The sequence below is a fragment of the Neurospora hispaniola genome (assembly GCF_033458365.1).
Source record: "Neurospora hispaniola strain FGSC 10403 chromosome Unknown B0T23scaffold_7, whole genome shotgun sequence".
Taxonomy (NCBI): Eukaryota; Fungi; Ascomycota; class Sordariomycetes; order Sordariales; family Sordariaceae; genus Neurospora; species Neurospora hispaniola.
Window position 1 is genome coordinate 372,247 of NW_026944412.1, and position 14,026 is coordinate 386,272.

A 14,026-nucleotide genomic window follows, 5' to 3' on the forward strand; every position below is an offset into this window, starting at 1 on the left:
TGCGTAGCGCTTGCATGCGCGGACGTTGAGCGAACATAGAAATAATGTCTGATGAGGACACATAAATGCTACATGTATGACGATGTACTCCATGTTACTTATATAGAGTTGTTGAATAAGCTGATCACAGTTGATATCATCAAATCCCTCGCAAGTCAGCATATGATACAGCTATTGAACCCGTAACAGCTACAAGTCTTATTCTGATGGCTATGCATTGAGCCGCCTCGTAATCTCATCATTCGGATTGATCGAAAACCCGCCCCACGCAACCGCAACATTAATATCACATCACCATCACCATTACCATATCTCTCGTCATCCCTCCTCAACCCCACCCATTTCTCCATGTACATAGATATTTCAAGTCTGTTGTATCTCCTGTAACAAAGTCCTCCCCCTTCCCGCTCCCGACGCTGCGCCAGACCCCTTGGACGACCTCAACTCTTGCATCCACTTGGCCACGACCTGGTCCACCACCCTTTGTAAAACCTCGTGGTGGCCCTTTTCGAACTTTGCTTTGACAAAAGGGCGCACGATGGCTGGACACTCAATGGTGGCGATCTCGACTAGTTCGTACTCGTAGTTGTCGATGGAGGTGCCGGTGACTTTGTTGATTAGTTTTCTGTTGTCGTCTGCTGTTGGTTGTTTGGACTTGATGTTTGTGTTCGCAACATCATCGCTATCCACTTTTCGTAGACCAGCTCTCAGTCCTTGTCCCAGTCCCAATCCTAGTCCTTGTTCGCCTTCCTGCTGTCCTTGTCCTTGTCCTTGTCCTTGCCCTTCTTCGTTTCCTCCTTTCTGTCCATGTTCCTGTGGCCGCCCCTTGGCCCGATAGCGATGCCGAACCTCATAACTGCTCCTCACCACCACCGCCCCCGCCCCTGCCGCCGGCGCTACTGCCTTACACCGAACTCCGTAGCCAAAGCTCTGAAAGGTACAAGGCACGGAAACTTCTTTGCTTCCTAGTAAGGAGCCACCGCCTAGCCAGTCCGGGAGGGGAAGAAGGGGAACGGAGTCGGTGATGAGGAACGATTGAGGGTTGAAGCCGTCTGGGCCCGGGGGGTGGAAGAAGGATGGGTCGTCGGTGAGGGATGGAGGGAGGGGGTGGGGAGAGGTAGAGGAGGGGGGAGGAGCGGGTGAGGAACATGAAGAGGAAGTGGGGAGAGGAAGGGGAAGGGAGATGTAGGATTTTAGGTAGGGGTTGGCGGTTATGAGGGGGACGTAGGCGTGGAGGGCGGAGAGGAGGGCGGAGGGGGGGGTCGGTGGTGGTAGGGGAATGCGGGTTATTATTTTCAAAGGGTGGGAATGGGACATGTTTGAGTTAGGAGTCGCTCGGTGGCGATGAGACTTTGTTTTAGTAGTTGTTGTTGCTGTTGATGGTTGACGGTGCGGTGGTAGGTTTGTTGTTGTAGTGATGAGAGTGCCAAGTCCGTATGGGACATGGGGAGGCCGATGCGGAGACCCGACGGGAGGAGGTGAACGGGGCCGGGCGTCGTTGCCAAGGCCCGATGACTCCCGATAGGTGTTGATGAAAACGTCCGGTTTATGTTAATTTTAATGAAGGATGTCCGTCTCACACACAAAGGGTTGATATCAGGCGGTTGAGCTGGGTTGAGTGGTGTGGGCGATTCCTGATCTGCGATGCCGACAAGCGTGTATCACGAACTGATGACCGCAAGTCTGTTACTGTCTCTGAGAGTTGAGATTTTGTGTTATGGAGGATTGTAAGCAAACAATAGCAGGAAATCCAGATGACAGTAGAAAAAAAGACCGATATGCTCTGTTTTAATCTTGGCTGACAGTCCGAACTCCGGAATATAAGCACAGCTCACAGCCATCGCGACCCAATTTTAGCGGCTGAAGTGGACGCTTTACCTTGACGTCCGATCGTATGAGATGTAGCAGGGGCAGGACAAGCGACGAGAGTATGTAGTATACAGCGCCTGGTATACACTCCCCAACCGGCCCGTAGCTGGAAGGTCTAACAGATCGTGTCTTGATTTGCTATTGTGGTACGGAACAGTCAGCTGTTGTTGCTGCGCCATCATCGCATGATCGGTGAGGTAGGTACGCTGTGTGGTTCAGGCGGCCGAGGCATGGCTATAGAAAAACTAACACTTTGATACTGTCAAAGACTGCTCAATGCGTTAGTGCACTACCTATCTTATGTCAGGTCTTGGGTGTCGGCCAATAAGTCGTCTGGTGCCCCTGTCTTGGATGTCCAGGCAGTTCTTTGTACCTCTATTGATCATGATCACAAGCAACTCCATCAACCTTTCGGAATCCCATATTCTATGACTTTGGTACAGAAATTGCAACTTCCCAGACATAACTCTTCGCCTCTTCGGGTTGCTCGACCAACTGCCAGCCAAAGAAGCGTTCATCTGACGCTCGATTCCAGAACAAGGACGGGAAAGTTGGGGCGGTGAGGCCCCAATGACGGGATCCAATCCCGCCGAGCCCACTGAAGCTCCAGGCCTTCTTCATGCAGTGGATCGCTGGAGGTATCGACAAGGCGGAGGCAGCAACATCGAAGGGACATGGAACTGAAGTATCTCCAAAAGTTCCTCGATCCGTCTTCGTCTCGCTATCCACCATTCACGACGCCGACATGTTGTTGACGGCTTCCGTCGAATTGTGCCGAAGAGGGTTTGTCGGGTACATGGCAGAAGTTCATCCGAGCAAACAACAGGACGAACGACTCCTCCATCGTCCCTCCACTCCACGGCCACAGGGCCAATATCAAAATGGAGCCCGCCGCAAGATGTCGCACAGCGTCCTGATGCAGCCCAATGGCTACCAGGTCAGGAATAGCTCCCTGCGCTACCCGCCAAAGCAGCCATTCACCAGCCGTCAAGAAACAGGCCCTCTCTTGTCCCTCGCAAACACCACTCGTTGTCGCTGCTCGGCCATGTGCAGTATGTAGTTGGGTACGGGTAGGCGCTGTCACTGCCGCATGGCTCGCATGATGCGTGCTGCAAACTGCAAACTGCAAAGGTCAATTTCGATACACATTGGAAACTCCAATTGCAACTTTGCCGTAGAGGAAGGTCAAGGAACCGTTATTTCAAGGTGTTTTGCAAAGCTCCTCTTTATCGTCTGTTCTGGGATCATGACGCCATCCTACACTACACTCTAGCACACATGGCTTGTCTCGCAGTTCTCGGATGATAAACAGACCCACCAGAACTAAAACTGGCCCTAAAAGTTAGCGGCTAAGTGGGTCCAGCCAACAACAAACAGACGGGATGGAAGAAGCCACGGGGAGCCGCCCACGGCGCGATAGGCGCACAGCGATTGAGGGAGGACAAGGGAGGGGTCGTTGAGCATTGCGATACCTTTAGTTGTTTTCCACCTCCTCAAAGCCAATTTCTCCCCTAGACCGAAACCCATTGGCTATTCGACTTGACTCGTCAACGCTCAGCATGGCAATGGTGTGTGCGCCATCAGGTCAGCAGGTAGCGTGAGACGCATCAAGTAGGTGGGTAGCGTCCAACAATCGAGCGAGATGCAGGTAGGGTCCGATTCAGTGAGTGGGCAACTGGTCGGCCTGGCTGCTTGTCGATGCGGAACATTTTGGTGGCCTACCATAGGCGGGGGAACCAAAAGTCCCCATGTTCCATTTCTTGGCCAACTTGAAGGTGAATAAAATACCTCTAACATTTCAAAATCTGGAGGGGAAAGCTCGGCAACAAAATGAGAAAACAGATGGACAAGCTGCAGCCTGGGTCAACTGGATCATCCCGCCCTTCAACTGGACTGGAACCAAAAGCACCCCTCCAGATACAGCAGCCAATAATGCTTCTCCCCAGCCATTCAACAAACAGCCCGGCACACCATTCCCACCTGGTGAAACAGGAAAGTATTGGTGCCATGAAGGTGTCAACCGGGGTAAACCGCACCTCCAGACTGATAGTGCCGGACGGAGCCTCTGATGGCCCACCTTGCTGCCAACTCCGGTGACTCGGCCGCGCTGGTCGACCTGCCATCCCCTCCTCCTATGAGGAGGGGAGAAGGGATCAATTGGAGCTGGCTGGGAATCGCAGATTGTCGCTTCCAAGCCAAAAAGAGTGGTCTGCTCTTGCCACTTCAACGGTGTGTTCAGAAGCTGGGGAACGACACAGAAGAGAATGAACCAAGGTCGATGCCCACGCCATCATCATCAACACAGGAGCAAACGGTACCTCAGTGTACTTGATGTCCTGCATGACTACTTGACCGTCTTGTCTTGCCTGACCGACGGTTGGCCTCTGTTTGGCCATTGCCCCTCAACCATCAAGCTGTTCAGCACGGCTTCTTTGCCTCCCTTGACTCCCAGCTGCGCCAGCGTAGGAGGCAATCCGAAAATAAGATTAACTGCGCTATGGTCGCACAGCACAACCTGAAAGACGCATCTTCCCTCGTTCAACCCGTCTTCTCTTCACGATCCGAGCAGACCATTGGCTCAATTTGCAACTCCAATTACAGCCAGGCAACGAATCTCATTCCTCCAAAGAAGAAAAAGTTTGTGCAACTCAAAGGAGAAGGAAGTTCTGGGTACTACAGAGACTGAAGGAGAAGACGGGAATCCCAAGAAACAGATGTCCCTCTTTCGGAACACTATACCAGCTTCGGTTTGACTGGTGGTTTGTTTCCTTGAGCTACTTGGAAATCGAGCCGATAGTGACTTTCTCTCCGGACCGCAGCCTCTTTCGTTACGCGCCTTCCTCGAACCTCACCTGACAACTCCCACCATCACTATCCACCTTCTCTACTCGACACTGGCCTCAGCGCATCCACCCCAATGCCTCTTGAACTGGTAATTTTCTCCGACGATCCAGATCAGTAAACCCAAGTGCCGATATGGCCGCCGCTCAAGTTTGGACATTCCGCGAAAGCTGGGCAATATGCGACACATATGGGTCGAATACGGGGCCTTGTCCGGCGGGGCCAACATGGCGGTATGAGTGGAACGAAGAAAAATTGGAAGAGGCTGTGAGGGGTGATGTGATTAAGTCAAGATTGAACATAGTTGCGCAACGCTGGGTAGAATTGCGCGGTCCAAGAACTGTGAGTTTTGTATATCTTCAACTTTCGTCCCAACCCTGCTTGTTCTCGTCTTTACCTTTGTGGAACTGCCCCAGGGGATCGCCTCTTAAAACACTGGCGTGCTTCCATAGTGGCAAGCGGGAAATGGGGGCCTGGGGTGCTCCAAAAATCCACTGGCACCTCATCGTTGCATGCTTGATCCATGTCAGCCCGCTCAATCTGGAAAGTCACCAGATCGTCTGGTCATTAGATCGTCCGAACTCTGGGTTATATATGCTAACAGGGCGCGTCACAGCGAGCTGCAACGTCTCCCTCACGTTCCTATCCAGTCTCCACGCTCGACGGAATGTCAAGACGATCCCGACTCCCATCAGCATTGCATGCGCCACAAGAAGAGGACTCGAGATGGTCTTCTTATACTCCCCGCGACCCGACAGCAACCGCTCAGCGGGCGCAAAAGTCACAGCCCTCCCGGAGCAGCCTTCCTAGACCTGTTTCCAGCAGTATACCCCGACCGGTTGCGACAATACCCCGATCCGATCCGAAGCAGCGTGGGAAAGACGGTGATTCATATCCCGACTCGAGTCCATGGCCTTGGCTTGACCCCGACCAAGATGACGAATTTCGACAAGTTGCAAAGAAGAGTAAACAGAAAAAGAAGACCGGCGGTGGTGGCGGTGCACAGCAACCAAAGCAAACAAATAACGATGGTGGCAAAGGTTCACAGAAGGAAGGCGACGATGGTGGTTATGACGGCAAATCCAACGGCGGGGATGCCAGCAATGGTGCTGGAGGAGGTCCAGGCAAGTCAGGCAATGAAGGAGACAAAGGCGACGGTGACAAAAAGGATGACAAGCCCAAGAAAGAAGCCGACGATGATGAGGGCCAAAAGAAGGATGACGAAGAGAAGGAAGCAGAAAGTACAAATAAATCGCCACTCGACGATGACTGGAATCAAGCAACCGGCAAGATAAGGCAAAAAGGAAAGCGAGGTGATGCTATTGGTTCTGTCACCCAAGATAAGCCTACCCCGCGGTCATTGGATGACAAGGCGAAGAGCCATGGCAACTCGGACAAATCCAATGACCTTGACGAGATCAAACTCGACACTGCAACCTCAGTAAACGCCAATCGCGTCTCTACAGACAACGCGTCCATCGACAACCGGTCTTCGGGTAACAGCAGGATTGAAGAGAACAGATCTTCCGGGGAGCGAACATCTTCAGATAGCAAACCTTCGGGATTTCCGTGGAGCGCTCTTTGGGGCGGCGGTCTCAAATGGGGAGCGGGCAGCCACAAGGAACAGCCAAAGACGCAGGTGAAGCATGAAGACAAGCTCGAAAACGACCCGTGGGCCAAGTCCAAGAACACCAAAACCTTCCCAGGCTCTTTTGATGCCGCTGAGGAGACAAGAGAGGAGCCTGCTGTGACTGAGCCAAAGTTGGACACAAAGGGCGACCTGGACGACAAGCAAACCGGCATGAATGGGAAGTACTCGGCAAACGAGAAAAAACAAGACAGCGACGATGACAAGTACCGGGTTGACAACATGTATGCCAAGGGGGTAAAGAAGGATGAGCGCAAAGATGATCACGATGAAGGCTTCGTGGTTTCCACGAAGAAGAGCAAAAAGTCAAAGAACAACACTAGCGCATGGGATGTGGAACCAGATGCATGGCAAGAGCCAGTAGTGGAACCGAAAATAGAGCCAAAGCCGGAGCTAACAAAAACCACTGACCTCGAGCCTGAGGATGATTTCTTCGAAACCTTCCCTGCTGTGAAGAAGAAGATTGAGAAAAGCTCGACCCGGTTGGGACAATCATCGAGACTCGACGCATTTGCACCCACGCTCAAAAAGGCGAATCCAGATCCGTGGGAAGTCTTCGGCGCCAAGAAGAAAAAGACGAGGATCGGCGCCGCTGAAGAGCCTATGATTAGGACACGGAAGGCCGATCCGGAACTGTTACCGGCAGAACGATCGTCTCCCATTGCCGAACCCGAACTGGAGATTGACCCAATAGACGATGAAAAGCTGGAGCCAATCTTGCCCTACAAGCCGCCAACGAAAAAGGCTTGGTGGGACGAGCCCCCAGGTCTCCCGAGCCCTGTGAAGAGCAAAAAGAAGAAAGGTAAGTATGATACTGCTGACGAACCTCCCAGGGAGCCAGATCTGGAAGTGGGACCCACAGAAGAGTTCAAGTTCGAGACCGATAAGCCAGTGGAGGAGGACAACTTATGGAACCATTACCAAACCACAGCCAAGAAGGACAAGAAGAAGAGTAAAAGAGCGGAACTTTCAGAAGAAGCTGTACCGCCGCCACCGCCGCCGCCACCTCCGGTAGAACCAGTTGAGACTTTTCCGTGGGATGATGTCCCGATCAAGAAGAACAAGAAGGGGAGAAGGGGACAGACGGAGCCTGAGCCACCACCGCCACCACCAGTCGAATTTGAACCGGTAGCTGAGCCGGAGCCGGAGCCCGAGCCGGAGCCAGAGCCAGTTTCTGGTCCGCCCCAGTTTCCTGAATCAGATGAGGAGGGTGAGCATCCCGGCGGCTGGTTTTCCTCTTTTCTTCACAAGACGGATAAGAAGAAGAGTAGGCATACATCTCCCATGCATCTACCTCTTGAAGAGCCAGAGCCGGTCCAACCAGTACCAGAGCCGGAGCCAGAGCCGCAACCGGAACCGGAGAAAAAGGTGGAAGACGACCATTGGGATTATCCCATCTCAAAAAAGGACAAGAGAAAGAAGAAGGGAAAGACCAGTGAGCCCATATCACCGCCGCCACCGCCGCCTCCTGAACTTTCCCAGAGATCCAAATCATCAAAGTATGACAAGGAGGATGAATACGACTTGTACAGTGCTTCATCATCAAAGAAAAGCAAGAGGGATAAGAAGGGGTATGCCGAACGTGCACCGTCCCCGGAGCCATATGTCTCTGAACCAGTGGAGGAGGTCATCTCCGAACTGGAGGATCCAGAGCCCGAGTTTGATGCGGAACCCGAGCTGGAAGCACAACCTGAAGACGCTGCTGTGTCGGATCGCGAAGACAGACCATCACATGACGAATGGGGCTACTCTAAGAGAGACAAGGACAAGAAAAAGAAGAAGAAGGGCATTGAAATAGAAGTCAAGTCTAAAACTGAGTCCAGGTCAAGTCGAAAGCCGGAGCCAGAACCCGAGCCCGACTCTAAACGGAAGAAAGCGAAAGACAGCATTTGGAGCTTGTCTAGTGACCCAAAGAAGGACAAAAAGAAGAGGAGAGGCGAGTTGGATGAGGACAGCAAGCCGTTAGCTTCACCTGCACCTGATCCGCCTGATGTCTGGGACGACGACTATCAGGACCAGAAGAAGAAAAGCGCCATCTCAGACGCATGGGCTAATTACTCGAACAAGGATAAGAAGAAGGGCAAAAACGCCGTAGATGTCCTCATGGGGCTAAACAAATCGGGAGATCCACTAGCTGACTCAGCTCGGCAATCACCGCCAAGCCCTTCTCACCGTCCCGGTGGCTTCTTCGAATCCTGGGAAACCGACAGTGACCATGACGACCACCATAAACACAGAAAGCGGTCCAAGGACAGTTCACAAAAGCCTTACAGCATCGAGGAGCCTACTTTAGACGACGTCTGGGGCGCTACCATGTCCAGCAAGCGCAAGAAGAAGGCTAATGCCGGCACCGACAACGCACCGGTGGAGGTTGTGGTGGACCATGTACCGGACCCCATCCAGCCGGGCTCTGTGGAGGGAAGCAGGGACGACAAATACAACCAGGATGACAGCAAACCAGAAAGCAACAGCTATGGCAGCAGTTTCTGGGGATGGGGCGGCTTCGCCAAGAGCAGCAGCAAATCATCCAATAAGGAGTCGTCGCTTCATGACGAGCCAGCACCACCTCCGCCACCACCACCGGCACCAACACCTCCACTAGACGAACCAGAGCTCGACATTTGGGCTGATGACGATGACGAACCTCAGCCGGTTGTCAAGGCCGAGAAAGAGGACAAGAAAAAGTCCAAGGATAAGAAGTCGAAGGACAAGGAGCCCAAACTCAGCGAGAAAGAGCTGAAGAAGCTAGAGAAGGAAAAGAAGAAGGCCGAGAAAGAGGAAGCGAGGCGCAGACTCAAGGAGGCCAAGGAGCTGGAGGAAGAATTGAAACGTAATGCTAGAGAAGCAAAGGAGTTGGATGAGGCCTTGAGGCGTAAGGCTGAAAGGGAGAGGGAGTTGGAGGAGCAAGCTCAGCGTGAAGCCGAAGAGCAAGCAGCCCGTGAGGAAGAGGAGCGAAGACTGCAGGAGGAAGAAGAGCAGAAACAACGGGAAGAAGAAGAGCGTCGACACCAAGAAGAGGAGGAGTGTCGACAACGGGAGGCCGAAGAGCAAGCTCGGATCGCCGAAGAAGAGGCTCGCATTGCTGCCGAGGAGCAAGCACGCCAGGAGGAGGAAAAGAAACTTGCAAAAGAGAAGGCCAAGCTCGATGAAGAAGCAGCGGAGCTTGAAACACTTAGGCTCAAGAAGGAGAAAACGCCTCGAAGATTCACGATGAGAGAGCAGCGCCGGCTCGACATCCTTGCTAGCAAATTCGAGGAGATTGCGCGCAAGCGGCAAGAAGAGGAAGATGAGCGGCAGCGAGCAGAAGAAGAAGCAGCCCGTATTGCCGAAGAAGAGGCTCGCATTGCTGCTGAAGAACAGGCTCGGAAGAAGGAAGAAGAGAGAATTGCCAGAGAAGTAGCAGAGCTTGAAGAGGAGGAGGCTGAATTTCAGGCACTCAGGTTCAAAAAGGCCAACTCACCGAGGAGGTTTACAACAAAAGACCAACAGAGGCTTCAGCAGATCATCAAGCAACGCAGAGAGAGGAAACGCCTCAAGCAAGAGGAAGAGGAACGCAAGCAACGAGAGGAGGAAGAGGAGAGGCAGCGGCAGGCTGAAGAAGAAGCCCGTCTTGCTGCTGAAGAACAAGCGCGGAAAGATGAGGAGGCCAGGCTTGCGGAAGAAGCGAGGATCGCAGAGGAGGAAGCGAGGATTGCGGAGGAAGAAGCACTACTCGCGAAGGATGAGGCCGAACTTCAGACCCTTACAAACAAGAAGGCAAAAACGCCTCGCCGGTTTACTCTCATGGACGGACGGAGGCTCGACGTCCTTACCAAGGATGTCAACCGGCGACGAGACGAGAAGGCTGCTCGAGAGGCTGCGAAGAAGGCTGCGGAGGAGGCTTCGCCAGAGGCTGCAGACCAGCCCGGAGACGAATGGCAAGATGCAGATGAAGGCCAAGGTCAAAGCAACGGCGAAGACCCCGAAGCAGCTGCTCTCAAGGAAGCAACAGAGAGGGCCATTCGTCAAGCGGAGGAGGAGGCCGAAGCCAAGCAGACAAAGAAGTCGAGCAGAGCCAAGGGCAAATCCAAGGCTGATCCACTCGATGACATGCAGCTCACTCCCGAGCAGGTGGACGAGTTGCTCGGAGACTCATCGAAACGGGACAAGAGTGTGGACAGCCAACCTAAGGAGGATAAGCCTGATACCAACAACCACGCGCCTGGCGGGTTCAGCCTTTGGGGAGCTGCCAAGAGGGGCATCTTTGGGTTTGGAGGAGGCGGAGGATGGGAAGACCACAATGAGCAGCAGCCTGGTGCTCCGGAACCTGAGCCGTCGGCCGAAGATAACGAGGCAGCCATGGCTGCTGGTGGTGTGATTGGAGGCGTTCCTCCTGAGCTATGGGATGCAACCCCCAAGGCCGTCTCACCGTCGCCTGAACCAACCGCTGAGCCAGTGGCCTACCCCGCCAAGCCCACCAAGTCCAAGAAGGCTGCGGGGAGCAAGAGCAAGAGCAAGATTGCCGATCGCCTGCGCGTCTTCGAGTCACTTGACGCCGGGGCCGCGACACCTGCTGATACCGATGGTGGCCCGCCGCCAGCCGCACCATCGACACCACCACCACAGCACGCTGGCTATCCCCCTCCCCCGCCCGCGCCATATCTGGTGCGCTCGCCACCGTCACCTGCCATCTCACCCGTTGTCGCAGTTGCCGTATCTCCGCCAGCGCAGAGAGAGGAACGACGAAAGTCATCAAGAAGGAGCAGAGACAAAGACAGAGGCTATTCGCGCGACGACGATAACGACTATTATCTATCAGTCCCTCCGCCTCCGCCTCCGCCGCCGCCTTTTGTTGCGCCGTCAGGCGCACCACCTGGGGGTTTCCCCGGCGGATTTCCGATCGACGACGACGACGACGATCACCGACCCAGTCGCGACATGCATGGTGACCATCATGACAACAACCCCGAAAACCACCGAGAACCTGAACTTGTCGATTCTGCAGCCGAACGGAGAGCAAAGAGACGATCCAAAAGGATCTCACCTGAAGGTGTCGAGTTCGACTTGCCGCCTGCGCCGCCCTCGCCCCCACCTGTCGCGCCCGATGCGCCAATTGACGACGAAATGGCAGAGTCAAGATCGCCTCGAAAGGAAAGGCCCAAGATCAACCGCCAAGGTACAGCTTGGGGTATGGAAGGGAAGAAGCCATCTTCGAGACCTAAGATCGAACGAGAGCCAAGCGCAAAGAAAAGGACGGCGCACATCGAAACGCCCGAGAAGCCCTCACGGTTCAGAGAGAAGGATGCGGCGGCGGCCGTAGCAGCAGCGCCAGCTCCAATGCAAGCGCGCTTCGCTAGCGTCTTCACCAGTACCCCTCCACTGTCGCGATCCATGTCCCAGCGCGAGAAGCGACTTGGTCCCAACGGCAAGCCCATCGCACGCAGATACTCGGATAGCACTAATGCCGTCGCCAATCCTCCTGCTCCTCCTGCTGCTGCTTCCCCTCCGCCAGAAGATATCTCATCGAAGGCGGCAAAGATCTTGGGCGTCGGTGCCCGCGGTCTCGGAGTTGGTCTCGGCCTTGCGAATGGAATTCTTTCCCATGGCTTTGGGCGAGGTGCTGCTGCTGCGCCTACACGCAACAAGCCGAGTAAGTTTTTGTGTTGCCGTTTGTTGCAAGACAACGATGTTGCTAACACATGTTTGTGCGACAACGCAGACTTGAATGATGACACGCCTGTGTCCGGTGCTAATGATCCTGATTTCAGCCCGACCAAGTCAGAACGCCGCAGGGCAAAGGTATGCGACAGCCCAACATTCGCCGCGTCGCAATCGAATCAGTCAGTTACTAATTACGAGTCGCAACAACAGCAATACATGTCCGAAGACGACCACGTCATGTTCGAGATGCCCGATGCTGCACCCCCTGCTCGTCCCCCGGTTCGCCGCGTTAGCACCAGCAACGCCAACAAGAAGTCGGGCTTCAGCCTGTTTGGCGTCTTTGGCTCGAAGCAACAGCACGAACCGCCGCCGCGCCCCGAACCTCCTCGTCGAAGCCGAACAGTTCCTACATATCAGACTACAGATGATGAAGGTGGCCGGCACCCCGCAGCCGCATTCGTCCCCGAGACCGACGCCGAGCGCGAAGCCCGCAGAGCCGCCCGTCGCGCACGCCGTGCAGAGAAAGAGGCAGCCGAGAGAGGCGCCGCCGTACATTCCGCTGAAGAGGCTCGTCGCCAAAAGGACGAAGCCCGTCGCGAACGTCGCAGAAAACAGGAGGAGGAGGAAGAGGCTCGGAGGCTAGAAGAGAAGGAAGCCCGTCGTGCCGAACGAAGAGCCCGTAAAGCGAGAGAGGAAGAAGATCGCCGTGCCAGAGAAGAGGAAGAACGCCGAGCTGAAGACCAAAGAGAAGCGGAGCGCGCCGAGCGGAGGAGGACACGGGCCGAACGAGCTGCTGCCGAGGCCGAAGCCGGACATCGTGACGTCAATGGCGGTAGACAACAAGATGAGCGGCGACGAGCCACCCGGCGTATGCCTCCTGAGTCTGACCGTGAGCACGACCGCGACCGCGAAGATGACGACGAACGGCGAAGGAGAAAAGAGGCCCGCCGTGCTGCCAAGGCCGCTCAGCTTGCTGCTGAAGCTGCTGCCGATGAGATGGACAGGGCCAGGAGGGAGCGGAGGCCGAGAGAAAAGAGCACGGCCAGACCCGAACCACCGAGAGACGCGCCGCCAGATGAATACGTCTATCCAACCTCAAGACAGCAATCCAAGGCTCGGAAGCAGGGGCAAGGACAGCATGATGGATGGCCACATTCGGGAACCACGTCGTGGGTCAAGGACCATGCTGACGCTCCTGCTCCCCCATCGCCGCCCGGACCTTTGGGTGCCTCTGTCGACGATCATGCCAACGGACACGCCAACGGTGGTGCGCCACCACCGCCACCTCCTCCTATTATGCGTCACGAGCTAGATGAGGAAGAGGCTGCTCGGCATGCAAGGAGAGAACGAAGAGCGCGCAGGGAGCAAAAGTACCACGCGGCTCAAGCGGCCGCCGAGGAAGCCGAGCGCGAGCGAGACCGTGAAAGGGGAGATGCGGCGTACATTAGTGCGCATGATGATGAGAGGAGACGGACGAGAAGGAGAAGAGGTGATGAAGAACGACCTGAGCGCGCTGTACGTGAGCGTGAGCGTGAGCGTGACCATGCTCGACAGCAGCAGCGAGATCACAGGGATCGCGACCCCCGAGACCGTGCCGAACGCAGTCAGCGCGATCGAGACCAACGCGAGTACTACAGCGCTCGCGACGACCGGGAACAGCTTCCTCGGCCTCGGGAGCGGAAGCGTGGGGAACGGGCGGCCGATTACGACGACCGTGATCCCCGCGCGGAGAGGGGAGACAGAGGAGACAGAGGAGACCGCGGGGGGGACCGGACTGGATCCGGCTCCGGCAGTGATGGGAGGGAGAACAGGAAGAGTGGCGGTGGTGGGCCTGGGGATCAGGGTACTACGCCGAGGAGTAGTTGGTGGAAGAAGATTGCTAGGTTTGGCTAGTGATATTCTCCCAGTGTTTTTTGAAGTTGCTTGTTTGCTCATGTAACGAAATTGGTTCGGCTGGAGTTTTGTGTTTGGGGGAGTTATTGTTGTATGATTTCGTGGTTTGGGCCACCACCATATATGGATGTGGGA

At 55.0% G+C, this 14,026-nt stretch overlaps 2 protein-coding genes across 2 annotated transcripts; one reads left to right on the forward strand and one right to left on the reverse strand.

Moving 5' to 3' along the window:
* Positions 1-145: 145 nt before the first annotated feature.
* On the reverse strand, positions 146-1,552 carry B0T23DRAFT_206292 (uncharacterized protein). Its single transcript, XM_062833472.1, has one exon. It carries the CDS (start codon positions 1,315-1,317, stop codon positions 364-366), a length of 954 nt encoding a protein of 317 aa, XP_062689571.1. The 5' UTR covers positions 1,318-1,552; the 3' UTR covers positions 146-363.
* Positions 1,553-5,377: 3,825 nt separating this feature from the next.
* On the forward strand, positions 5,378-13,891 carry B0T23DRAFT_322397 (uncharacterized protein; the record flags this gene model as incomplete). The annotated part of the gene is made up of 3 exons (XM_062835294.1): positions 5,378-11,987; positions 12,057-12,136; positions 12,209-13,891. The coding sequence occupies 3 exons, from the start codon at positions 5,378-5,380 to the stop codon at positions 13,889-13,891; spliced, it is 8,373 nt and encodes a 2,790-aa protein (XP_062689572.1).
* Positions 13,892-14,026: the final 135 nt, after the last annotated feature.

What these genes read in the sequence shown, in the direction of transcription:
- B0T23DRAFT_206292 (XM_062833472.1), bottom strand. Translation starts at nt 1,317, where the DNA reads ATGTCCCATTCCCACCCTTTGAAAATAATAACCCGCATTCCCCTACCA.